Genomic DNA, 12851 nt, shown 5'->3' with positions numbered 1-12851 from the left:
GATGTCCCTTCTTTTTTTCCTGGTTTTGGTCATTTGAATTTTCTTTATTTCTTCCCCTCCCCCACCATCAGCCATGTTAAAAGTTTATTAATTTTGTTGATCTTTTCAAAGAACTAACATCTGGTTTCATTGATTTGGTTTTTCCTTCAGTTTTCTTTTTCTTTCCTATTTCTTTGGTTTCTACTTTGAGCTTTATAATTTTCTTCCTTCTACTTTAGGTATAATATGTTTTTGCGCCTTTTTTTTTTTTTAAGGTGGAAGCATAGATTATTGAGTCTCTTTTCTAATAGAGTTTGAAGTGACAGATTTCCTTCTAACTACTGCTTTAGCTATATCACATAAATTATGATAGTGCTGTGTTTTCATTTTTTGTTTGACCTAAAATACTTTCTAGTTTCTTTTTTGGGATCTCTTTGAACCATGGGTTATTTAGAAGTGTTAGGTATTTGGGGATTTCCCAAATTTCTTTCTGTTTGTGATTTCTGATTTAATTCCATTTTAGTTACACAATTACAATTGCAGTTATTCAGTCATACATTGAATTGAATGATTTCAGATCTTTTAAATTTGTTGAGACTTGTTTTATAGAATGTGATCTATCCTAGAGAATGTTTCATGTCTGCTATATAGGAATGTGCATTTTTCCTTTGTTAGAGGGAATGTTTTGCAATGGTCTCTAAGGTTAAGATCATTGGTAGTCCTGTTGAACTCTAGTGTTCCTGATTTTCTGTTCGCTTGTTCTATCAGTTGAGATTTGATACTGAAATCTCTAGCTGTAGTTGTGGATTTGCCTACTTCTTTAATTTCTATCAGCTTTTCATTCATTTGTTTTGGAGCTTTGTTATTCGGTATGCATACCTTTATAATTGTTATACATTCCTGATTTTCGACTCTTTTTTCAATGTGAAATGTCCCTCTTTGTCTCTATTAACAACATGTCTATTTGTATAATATTAGTATAGCCACTCCATTTCTCTTATGGTTATTGTTTGCATGCTAGACCTTTTTCCAATCTTTTTACTTTGAGCCATGGTTTGTCTCTGGTTATGCACCTTTTAGTTGGATTCTGTTTTGTTTTCTTTTGTTTTGTTTTGTTTCTTTTTTAAAATTCATCAGTCTCTGCCTTTTGATGGAGATGCTTAAGTCATTCATGTCTAGTGTAATTATGGCTTTGGTTGAATTTACATCTGCCATTTTGCTGTGTTTTCTCCATGCCTTGTGTCTTTTTTTTGCTTCTTCCTTTATTGCTTTCTTTTGTGTTAAAATTTTTTTAATGTACCATTTTAATTCCTCTGTTGATTTTTAGCCACTTTTTTTTAGTGTTTGCTCTAGGGATTAAAGTATATGTTTGAATTTATCATAATCTATTTCATGCTAATACCTTAATTCTGGTAAAATATAACAACTTTGCTCCAGCACAGTTCTATTTCCTCTTCCCTCCTTCTTGCTATTATTGTCATATATATTACATTTATGTGTTACAAAGGTGTGCAACAGATTTGTAACTGTATGTGTTACATGTGCATGTATGTGGTATAATAATCATTGCGTTATCCCAGGGATTGACAAACTTCCATTTGTCACAAAATACTATTTTGAATTTTTTTCCCAACCATTTGAAAATATACAATTTTTTGCTCACAGGCTATGTAAAAACAGGGATGGACTATAGTTTCCTAAGTGCTATTTTATGTAATCTTTTTTTTTTTAATACTAAGGAAAGGGAAAAAAAAAACCCTGTCTTTTAAAACACTTATTTCCCATTTCCGGTGTTCTTTATTTCTCCCATTGATTCATGTTTCTTTTTGATACCATATCAGTATGTGTTTATTTGGGAATATTTTTATTTTGCCTTCAGGTTTTGAAGATAGTTTTGCTAGATATAGAATTTTTAGTTGATAGGATTTTCCCCCCGTATTTTTTTTTTAAAGATTTTATTTATTTACTAGACAGTCAGAGATCACAAGTAGGCAGAGAGGCAGGCAGAGAGAAAGAGGGGAAGCAGGCTCCCCACTGAGCAGAGAGCCCAACGTGGGGCTCGATCCCAAGACCCTGGGATCATGACCTGAGCCGAAGGCAGAGGCTTTAACCCACTGAGCCACCCAGGCGCACCACCCCCCACCCCCCACCTCCCCGTATTATTTTAAACATGCCATCTCACTGGTTTCTGTCTTTCATTGTTTCTTAAGGAGAAGTCATCCATTAATGATATTTTGTACTCCTGGATGTTATGTGTCTTTTTTTTTTTTTTAATCTCTTGCTGTTTTCATGGTTTTTTCTTTGTCTTTGGTTGTCAACAGTTTCAGTATAACGTGTCTGAGTGTGAATCTCTTTGTTTATCCTACTTGGGATTTATTAATTTTGGGAACTGTAGATTAATGTTTTTCATCAAATTGGGGGGTTTTGGCTATGTGTGTTTAATTACTTTTTCTGTCCCCTTTTTTTCCTCTTCCCTCTTTATTGGGAGGAAATTCTCATTATGCCTATGTTTATATTCCTTGATGTTGTCTCCAAGATGTTTGAGACTTTGCTTATTTTTCCTCAGTCTTTTTTCTCTTATTTTCCCAGTTAGAGTCAAATATAAATTATACAGTCTTCAATTTGACTGATTTTTTTCCATTTTAAATCTGCCATTTTGCCCATCTACTGAATTTTTCATTTTGGTTATTACACTTTTCAATTAAGAAATTTCCTTTTACTGCTTTCCTCATAGTTTCTTTCTCTTTATTGAGATTATGTATTTGTTAAATCATTGTTATCTTGTTTTCCTATGTTGTATCTTATTTTTTTTTTTAATTTTTGAATATGGTTATTTCAGTTGCTTAAAATTTGTTGTCTGCTAAAGCTAGTATCTGACCCATCAGAGTCCACTTTTATTGACGGATTTTATTCCTGAATATTGCTCACACTTTTCAGTGTTTTTGCATGTCTCATAATTTTTTGTTGACATTTTAGATAATATATTGTGTCACCTGGTTTCCATTTTTTTAAAGATGTATAATGGTTATTTTGATTGTTTTGACTTGTTTTATAACATGCCTGGAATTCTCTCAAAAATCTGTTTCCCCCATAGAATGCAGCATCTTATGTCCTGGCCTCACTCTCCTGTTTTCTAGCCTGACTTCTAGGGTTTCTTCTATATCTTCTTGGCTTATGCTCAAACCCCTTTGGTCTCCCCTTCTGCAGATGGGTCTATGTGTGGGTGGAAGCAGGGAGGGCATAGAATTCAGTGTTATGGCAATTTTCCTGTGTGTGCACATCCCAGTTTTTCTAGGCCTCCATGATGCCCTCAATAGCCCTTTTGTGCTCTCTGTATTTTATGATTCCCTGTTAAATTTCTCGCTAGTTCTCAGATCTGACATCTAGTGAAACTGTTCTCAGGCCAGTGGAGATGGAGGCTTTCTTATTGGTCCTTTTATTGTCAATGTCCTTGGCATACATTTTCTCCTCCCTACTCTATACCAGTCAGCTTCTGCTGGAGGCAGAGTTTCATCCTGGTAGAACTATCTTCCAGCTTGGATAGAAACATGCCCAGACAAGAACACCATAGGCACTCACTGTCCCCACCCATATTTGGCAGTTTTTTTCATAAACACTTCTCAATTTGTTGTTTGCCTTTACTTTATTTTCAGAGCCCTGATACCATCATCTTTTATAATTTTGCGTGGTTTTGTAGCTGCTTTCAAAGAAGGATTTGCTAACCTCTTTCCACCATAACCTAGGTCTTGCCTTTCGTTAATTCTTTCGTAAGCTAATTTGTCCCAAGGAAGACTATAAATCAAATGCTAAATGTTTGATGAATATTTCAAGTGGCATTTTAAATGTGTGAGTGTGCAGGGTGGGGGGAATAATAAAGCTTGGTCTGGCAATGAAAATTCGCCCAGAAGTGAGAGCACAAAATGAATTAGCCAAGTGGAAGCTTCTTCTTGGCCTTTCCATCACAGTTTTCTGTGGGAGACAAGGTGAGGGCAATGGGGCAGTTAGTCTTAGGCTCTTGTCTTTGAGGTCAGTTCTTTCTGCCTTTCTGGTTTTCATTAGCTGTTAAACATCATTTTAGTCTCACCATTTCTGTGTGGTGTGTTGTGGCTTATGGCCTTGTCTGCGGTATGTCAGTTGGGAGTAATCATTGTGTGTTTTGTGCTCACTTGACCTCCAGGAGCAGAAGGACTGAGGGTGGAGTTTGACCGGCAGTGCTCTACAGAAAGGCGCCACGACCCTCTCACAGTCATGGACGGTGTCAACAGGATTGTCTCCGTGCGGTCAGGTGTGAAGGAGGGTTGAGCAGGATGCTGTCTGCTTGCCTTCATAAAACAAAACTGTTCACTTACTAAACAGAACACTACTGCTTCATTCTTATGTGACACTTAAGGAAGGGACAATAAGCTATATCGCTGCAAAATACAGTAGGTTTTATCTGCATCTTTCTAGTATGTTCAATAAGATAATTACATGAGTGGTTTGTGCATCTCACCAGTGATGGGGGGGATTACAGGGTGCCTGTTGGGTCCTTGGGACACAGGCAGTCTGGGAAGCCCAGTTTCACCCAGATAGAGATGGTGCTGTAAGGCATGTGGGAGTACCAGGCTTATGCAAGGTAAAGGTTGATGTATGAGGAAGCTACCTAAAGGGACTGAGTTGATCATTGATTCAGTGAGGGCTGGGCTCAGGTTTTTGTAAAATTGCACCCTCTGCAGGGAAAGCTGGTGCTTTTTATCCTGTTTCCTGGATAACTGCCATCATATAAGACCTTCCCCTGGAAACCTCCCTGTAAGCCCTTGACCTGATGTGTGTGCTGGCTGACTGTGCTGTCCTCTCACACTGTGTTGTAGTATATATATATATATGTAGTTATATATGAGCGTTTCCATCAGGGCAGTGCCTACTTGTTCTCAGTTTCCCTAGTAATTGGTATAGTATGTATGGAAAGACAGTATGTATTAAATGTTATTCACTAGGAGTAGTATGAACTCAAATTTGGGAGAACTTGGGTTGGAGGAGCCAGCTGTTCTTCAGATATAATGTAAATGATTTTGCTTTGTATCTAAAGAAGTTTGTGTTAATCACGTGATAGAGAGAACCCAACCCCAGGGCATACTTTTCTCTGCTAGGCCGAGAATGGTCTGACTGGTCCAGTGAGCTGCGCATCCCAGGGGATGAGTTGAAGTGGAAGTTCATCAGTGATGGGTCTGTGAATGGGTGGGGCTGGCGCTTCACAGTCTATCCCATCATGCCAGCTGCAGGTAAGTGGGGGGCCTGGCAGCATTCAGGTCCTAATGACTCAAGCAAGGTGGACACACAAACCATTTTCATTTAGTACTTTGTAATCTGCCTTCTCCTAATGTGTTGGGAGCCTGCCCTGCCCGAGGTCCCACTGCAATGATGATCAGAACTCCAAAGAGCCACCTCAGCTGTCCAGTTGTTAGGGTGTTAGGAGTCCATCACCTAATGGGGAAGGAGTTATTGCTGTTGGCAGCACCACCACCACCACTGCCGCTGCTGCTACTACTACTACCACCACTTCTTCTCCTTCCTTCTTCCTTCTTTTTTGATTTTATTTGTTTAGTTGAGAGAGAAAGAGAGCAAAAGTGGGGGCTAGGGGCAGAGGGAGAGGTACAAGCAGACTCCCTGCTGAGCAGAGAGCCCAACACGGGGCTCGATCCCCGACTTGGGATCATGACCTGAACTGAAGGCAGACAGTTAACTGATTGAGCCACCAGGCACTCCACTCCTTGCACTTCTTAATCTGTTTGATTTTCAGATAAAATGTTAATGTACAGAGTGTAGTTATGTGACACAGACAGTGGCAGTACCATGGGCATCCCTCTAACCACAGCATCTGGGTAGACAAGGCCCACTGGGTCAGATTTATGTAGGTCTCCTTGTGGGATAGCCCTCATCCTTTTCAACACAGGGACATTTACAGTGCTCATTTCCCAGGCCCTAAAGACCTCCTTTCTGATCGCTGCGTCCTCTCCTGTCCATCCATGGACTTGGTGACATGTCTGTTAGACTTCCGACTCAATCTCACTTCAAACAGAAGCATTGTCCCTCGTCTTGCGGCGTCGCTGGCAGCCTGTGCACAGCTGAGTGCCTTAGGTAAATAGCACCTTTATTATCACGTCTTTTGTACTTGATGGGAAAAATGGTCAAGCTTCTGATATTTTCTGTCTGCTCGTTTTAGCTGCCAGTCACAGAATGTGGGCCCTCCAAAGACTGAGGAGGCTGCTTACAACTGAATTTGGACAGTCAATCAACATAAACAGGCTACTTGGAGATAATGATGGGGAAGCAAGAGCTTTGGTATGGAACATTAAATTAAAGTTTCTAGATATTTGACCTTTGGGAATAAAATATTGTTTAAATAGTTTGAACCTCTAAGTCACTGAGAAGAGTTGAGAAATTCTACATAGGAATAAGGCCACCTTTGTCCCTTCTAGACTCCTTTATGTTGCTCCATATACTCAGTGCAGATTACCTTGTGATTTTTAGAAACAGATGTGTCAATGGCTGTGAGCATAGGATTGTGTCTGTTAGACTTTGCAACAAGTCTGGCTCACAGCATCCCCTTGTTTTTGCTGTATGAGATAGTTACTGTTGAAAGGATGCTTGATCTTAACCATCTTAGGAGATGGGGCTTTACAGGCCAGAAGGGGACTGGTTCCCTGCAAGTGGCTATACTGAAATCAAGACCAAGCATTCTGAGGTGAATTTTCAAGCTCTTGTTTTTAATTTTAGTGTTCATCAAACCTATTTGAAAAATATCAATAGACATTTTTTTAGGGAAAATAGTACCAACATAACAAAATATTGGACACATAGAAACAAAATGCTTATTACCTCCCCTACATTTTGGATTACTAGCATATAATTTTGTTGTTTTCTTAGAGTTTTACAGGTAGTGCTCTTGCTGCTTTGGTAAAAGGCCTTCCAGAAGCTTTGCAAAGGCAGTTTGAATATGAAGATCCTATTGTAAGAGGTGGCAAGCAGCTGCTCCACAGCCCATTCTTTAAGGTAATGCTTGACTTGTTTTAAAGTGATAAGGAGAGCCACCGAGAGTGGTCATGTGTAGTACATTGCATTTTAGGCCTCCTTGAGGACAGGTGTAGGTATTGCTGAAGTTGGGTATGAAAAATGTCCAGAAATGACTATGTAACCTCAGCCCTTAATACTTTAACCAAGTATTAGTATACTTTGAGGTGCTTGACTTAGGCAGCAAGTATTGTAGCAGTTGTCAGATCTGAGCTCCTATGTGTCAGGTGCATCACTAGGGGCTGGGTAGGAATAATCCATGTCACTGGTGATGGTGAAATATTTGGTTGGTACATAGCAGTCAGCCTGGAATAAGGAGCTCCTGAATAAGGACTCACAGAAATCCTATAATGATGTCTGTCTTTAGTATGCAGTATTGGTGAAATAAGAGTGTTAGCTACATTTTTTAGCTTCCTTGTGTTATTAATTTTTGGTTGCTTCAGGTACTGGTAGCTCTTGCTTGTGACCTGGAACTAGACACTCTCCCCTGCTGCGCTGAGACACACAAGTGGGCTTGGTTCCGAAGGTACTGCATGGCCTCCCGTGTTGCTGTGGCCCTGGACAAAAGAACACCATTGCCACGTCTTTTTCTTGATGAGGTATTGCATGTTATTTTGAAATCACTTCTGGAATGTAAAAACATTTTCCTTTTTCAGCTGTGGTATAAAAAGATGGCAATATTTATGAAACACAGCAACATTCTCTTACAAAGGAGTACCGTAAAGAAAAAAGCACACAGGTGAAAATGAATAAACAGTCACCGTGAATTTCAGTTAAAGTTCATTTTTAGTTAATTAAAGATACAATGGCATTATAAAGATATAATCGGTATTTTCAAATATCTTAGACTTGATATAATCATATTAGTTTTGCTTATTAACTATAAAATCACAATTTTGATGTTGATATTCTCTCAGATTGTTGGATGGGGATTACTTCTGTGTTCTTAATATTATTTGTTTTATTTTTGAGAGATGAGTGCTTGATAATCTCATAATAATATTGTCTAGGTGGCTAAGAAAATTCGTGAGTTGATGGCAGACAGCGAACACATGGATGTTCTCCATGAGAGCCACGACATTTTTAAAAGAGAGCAAGATGAACAACTTGTGCAGTGGATGAACAGGTTATTATATCAGAACCAAGAATAATATGGACTGGAGAAAGGTGTTTTATGTGCAGTTCTTTCCCATGTCAGTTGTTCACTTAATGTTTGTTGTAGGCGACCAGATGACTGGACTCTTTCTGCTGGTGGCAGTGGAACAATTTATGGATGGGGGCATAATCATAGGGGACAGCTTGGGGGCATTGAAGGTGCAAAAGTTAAAGTTCCCACTCCATGTGAAGCCCTTGCAACTCTCAGACCTGTGCAGTTAATTGGAGGAGAACAGACTCTCTTTGCAGTGACAGCTGATGGGAAGGTAAGGGTACATTTTCTGTGCATACTGACATTAAAACTAAGAGACAGCTATGGCTAGAGTGCATTGTTGGGTCCACAGGATGTGTGAGGATTCTATATTGAAACATTATCTCAAGGTTAATAGTACTTATGTTGTGCTGGAAGTTGTTATTATTCTAAATATTTCTGTATGTGTTTTATATGTGTGTTTTATAAATGTGTTTAATAACTTTATAGTTTTTGAAATATAGGCTACATAAAAAAGTGTGCTATTTGCATATCAGTAATACCTTAGAGTATTCATTTTTTGTTTGCTATTGTAATGCTCTTTTTAAAAAATTAATTGCTTTTAGTATGATGAAATGGTTGATATTTATATATTGGCTTTATGTCTGGTGACTTTATTCTACTCTTTTCTTTCCTTTGTGTACTTCTTGTATCTTCTTTAAATCATCTATAAATGGATTTTGTTCCTTTTCAGTTCACTTCTCTTTTATTTTTTCCTTTGGTGTGGAGGAAAGGAAGCTCATTGCTCTGGATAGGAGTTATGGTATAATATTGAGCAGGGTTGGTGGTCGTGGGCTTGATCTTGTCTTAATCCAGGCAGCAAAGCAAACACTGAATATTCCACCCACTTACTGTGAGGTTTTGGTAGATGCTCTTTATGAGATTGAGAACATCTCTTTTTCCTTCTGCATTTAAAAAACTGTTTATATTTGTTTTCTCTTTTAGTGGATTAGTATAGTGAATGGAATTAATTGGTTTTCTTTTAAGATTTTATTTATTTATTTGACAGAGAGAGACACGGCGAGAGAGGGAACACAAGAAGGGGGAGGGGGAGAGGGAGAAGCAGGCTTCCTGCTGAGCAGGGAGCCTGATGCGGGGCTCAATCCCAGCATCCTGGGATCATGACCTGAGCCGAAGGTAGATGGTTAACAGTTGAGCCACCCAGCCGCCTCATTAATTGGTTTTCTTATATTAAACCCTCTTCCATTCTTTGGGGAAACCCAACTTGGTTGAGATAGGTTTAGCTTTTTTGGGATTTGTGAATATTTTGGGATTTTGGGGAGCTCCAAGATCATGAGTGCGGTCATTATAATTTCCTGTCTTAAACAGTTCTTGTCTGGTTCTGATAGTCTATTATGTGTTTAACTTACAACAATTAATTTAAATACACATTTATTATCTTATAGTTTCTCTGGGTCAGGACTCTGGAGGTGGTTTAGCTCGGTCCTCCCTCCCAGAATCTCTCAGCAGGCTACAGTTGCCTCAAGTCTGTACTGAGGATTTGGTTGCTCATGAGCTGTTGGTTGAGGCTGCCCTCAGTTCGTTGCCATCTCACACTTGGCCACTGGCTTCATCAGAGCAAGTAAGGGGGATGGGGCAAGAGAGCGTAATAACAAGACCAAGGCACAGTCTGTGTGAGCTAATCCAAAAGTGACAGTCCATCCCTGTAGCCATAGTCTGTCCATTAGAATTGAGTCACTAGGTGTAGCCCATGTTCAGGGAGAAGGGATTACCACAGGGTGGAAATCAGGGACCCTTGGGAACCACATCAGAAGCTGCCTGCCAAGAGTATCAAGATTATGCTGGTCTCATTAAAAAGGGTTGAAGTAGGGCGCCTGGGTGGCTCAGTGGGTTAAGCCTCTGCCTTCGGCTCAGGTCATGATCTCAGGGTTCTGGGATCAAGTGCCGCATCGGGCTCTTTGCTCGGCAGTGAGCCTGCTTCCCCTCTCTCTCTGCCTGTCTCTCTGTCTACTTGTGATCTCTCTCTGTGTGTGTCAATAAATAAATAAAATCTTAAAAAAAAAAAAGGGTTGAAGTATATCCTTCTTCTCTTCTCTGGAAAATTCTTTGTCTTTTAGTTGTTTCCCGGTTATTTTAACATGTATATGTAAAATCTGACGTGAATTAGTATTTCTGTCCTCCTTCCAAATAATACAAATACTAATCTTTTGTTATCCTGTGTTCTGGTGCAAACCCTTTAGAGAATGATAGGTATTACTATTTTAGTTGTTGTTATATATAGGCCCAAGTGTTTTTTTTCCCCCAGATTTACCCAATGTTGTACAAATCTTTGTCTCATTGTTCCTTATGTCTCAGACCTTACATCTTTTAATCATTTTTCTTCTATGTTAAGCATGTATTTTCAATTTTTAATGAGATTCTCTTGTTGGTTAATCCTCAGATTGTTTTTCTTTACTTGATTATGTATTTTGTTCTTTTTCTAAAGTAAGGATTGCAGACATTTTCTGGAAAGGTCATGGTAGTATTTTTGGCTACATGGGTCATATGGTCTCTGTTGAAACTATGAAAACAGGCTATGAACAGTATGTAAATGAATGTATGTGGCTGTGTTCCTATAAAACTTTATTTATGAAAGTAGATGGTAGGGCCTGATGTGGCTCATGGGCCATAATTTGCCAACCCCTGTTCTAGAGTATAAAATTTTCAGTTGACTTACTTTCAGTCAGCCTGTTAAAAGCTTAATTTTTCTGGTTTTTGGCCTTCATTGTTGCTAATGAGATGTCAACAGTCAGACTGATTTTTACCCAAATGAAGGTAATGTTGCTGCTTTTAATATCTTTCTTCAGTGATCTATAATTTTGCTATGATATATTTTTATTTTTATTTTTTTCCACCTTTTTTGTTTTACTTCGATTTTGCCAGGTGATAAGGGATGGAAGAGGGGGGCTTCTGACTCTTGAGATGTGATTTTTCAGTAACTCTGGTAAATTCCTAGACTTTTTTACCTCCCAGTGTTGCTTCTCTTATATTCACTGTGTGATCTCTACCTGAAACTATGAGTTCTGATTGATGTTTGAGTGAGAGAATCTGTCTTTTATCTCTCTAACACCTTCTTTCATGTTTCTTTTCTTTATGTTTCTGCGTTATATGCTAGAGAATATCTTCAGACCCATCTTCTAGTTCTGTAATCTCTTCATCACCTGTTTATGATCTGCTGTTAAATATATCTGGATTTTTTATTTCAGTTATTGTCTTTTTAATTCCTGGAAGTCCTACTTTGGGTAATTTTGTACTTTCTTATTCCTTGAGGATACTTTCCAGCTTTCATTTCTTTGAATGTAGTATTAGACTGTTGTTTTTGCTGACTCCCACATGGGGTCTTCTTTCAACTATGAGCTGACCATTTTCCTTAGAATATTTTATTTAGAAATTCTTTAAGGCTCAGTTTAAAATTACTCATCAAAAGAGAATTTATAACCCCCAATGTACTACCAGTCTAAGACATAATAAATTAAATTCTTTATCTAAGGAATTTAGACCAAATATAACATAAATTCAGGCTGAAAACCAACCTAATGACCAGCTTTTGTCATTATGAATTCTTAGGAGAGATTTTCCCCTAATTCAGTGCTAAGATTGAGAAAAGCAACTTGCTTTGTTGTTCTCTTAGTTCTTGTTTGCTGTTGGCCCACTGGAGCCTCACCTTTCTACAGTCTCCTGTAGAAAGGAGGCTTTGGCTTTGGCACTATTCCCCTGACATCCAGTGTGCTGAAGATTCTCAAAACCTTCAAGGGGACATTGGCTGGGCTCGTCTATCAACCAGAGTTCTTGATTTCATTCCCTGTTTTAGTCCTTGAGGTTTCCTTACTCTTGTGTCAGTGCAGCAGTGCATTTGAAACAGTATGAAACAACATTAAAGTTTTTATAGGAGGGATGTTTGATATGCATTTGAAAAAGGCAGTCTGATTTAAAAAAAAATTAATGATAAACCTTGTGTCCTCAAATAATTACCCACTGAGGGTGAAAGAAAAATAGTGTATTCTACTGTGTGATTTAATGCTGTTTTGCTGAAATATTAAATATATTTAAGATTTTCTGTGAGTGTTATTATCAGGGATTTGTTCCAGGGTTAAGATCTTCTTTTCAAAATACATTTTGGTGAATTTGGGATTTCTAATAGTCATAACTATTTCTTTCATTTTTAGAGTTTCGATAAAGCACAAAAAATGTTAAACATTCCTGTGGTTTTTAATTTTTAATTTAATTTCTCTGTGATAAAAATGTCTGTGACACTGATTGAGCTTGTTAATTACTAAAATTTGGATTAAAAACCTGATATTTGTATTTTTCTTTTCTTAGCTTTATGCCACTGGATATGGTGCAGGTGGCAGACTAGGAATTGGAGGGACAGAGTCGGTATCTACCCCAACGTTACTTGAATCTATTCAGCACGTGTTTATTAAGAAAGTAGCTGTGAACTCAGGAGGAAAACACTGTCTTGCCCTCTCTTCAGAAGGAGAAGTTTACTCTTGGGGTGAGGCAGAAGATGGGAAGTTGGGGCATGGCAACAGAAGGTATTATGTGAAAACATCATTTTTGATGTTACGCTTTCCTTTTCTTGTTTTAATTTTTGTGTAATATATTGGCACTTTGTTTTTCAGAACAGCATTTATAA

General features: G+C 38.3%; 1 protein-coding gene across 1 annotated transcript in view; it reads left to right on the top strand.

Moving 5' to 3' along the window:
• HERC2 (HECT and RLD domain containing E3 ubiquitin protein ligase 2) overlaps positions 1-12851 on the top strand; it is a 248076-nt gene that overhangs the window by 207108 nt on the left and 28117 nt on the right. Inside the window, exons 71-79 of the mRNA XM_080809534.1 lie at positions 4157-4264; positions 5109-5240; positions 5938-6096; positions 6182-6300; positions 6886-7011; positions 7473-7628; positions 8040-8155; positions 8252-8450; positions 12536-12750. Coding sequence (XP_080665660.1) covers positions 4157-4264; positions 5109-5240; positions 5938-6096; positions 6182-6300; positions 6886-7011; positions 7473-7628; positions 8040-8155; positions 8252-8450; positions 12536-12750 — 1330 coding nt within the window. The remainder of the gene's footprint in view (positions 1-4156; positions 4265-5108; positions 5241-5937; positions 6097-6181; positions 6301-6885; positions 7012-7472; positions 7629-8039; positions 8156-8251; positions 8451-12535; positions 12751-12851) is intronic.

The sequence above is a fragment of the Martes martes genome (genome assembly GCF_963455335.1).
Source record: "Martes martes genome assembly, chromosome: 7".
Classification (NCBI taxonomy): Eukaryota; Metazoa; Chordata; class Mammalia; order Carnivora; family Mustelidae; genus Martes; species Martes martes.
The sequence above is the reverse complement of the archived record's forward strand: the minus strand, read 5'-3'. Positions and strand labels throughout refer to the sequence as shown.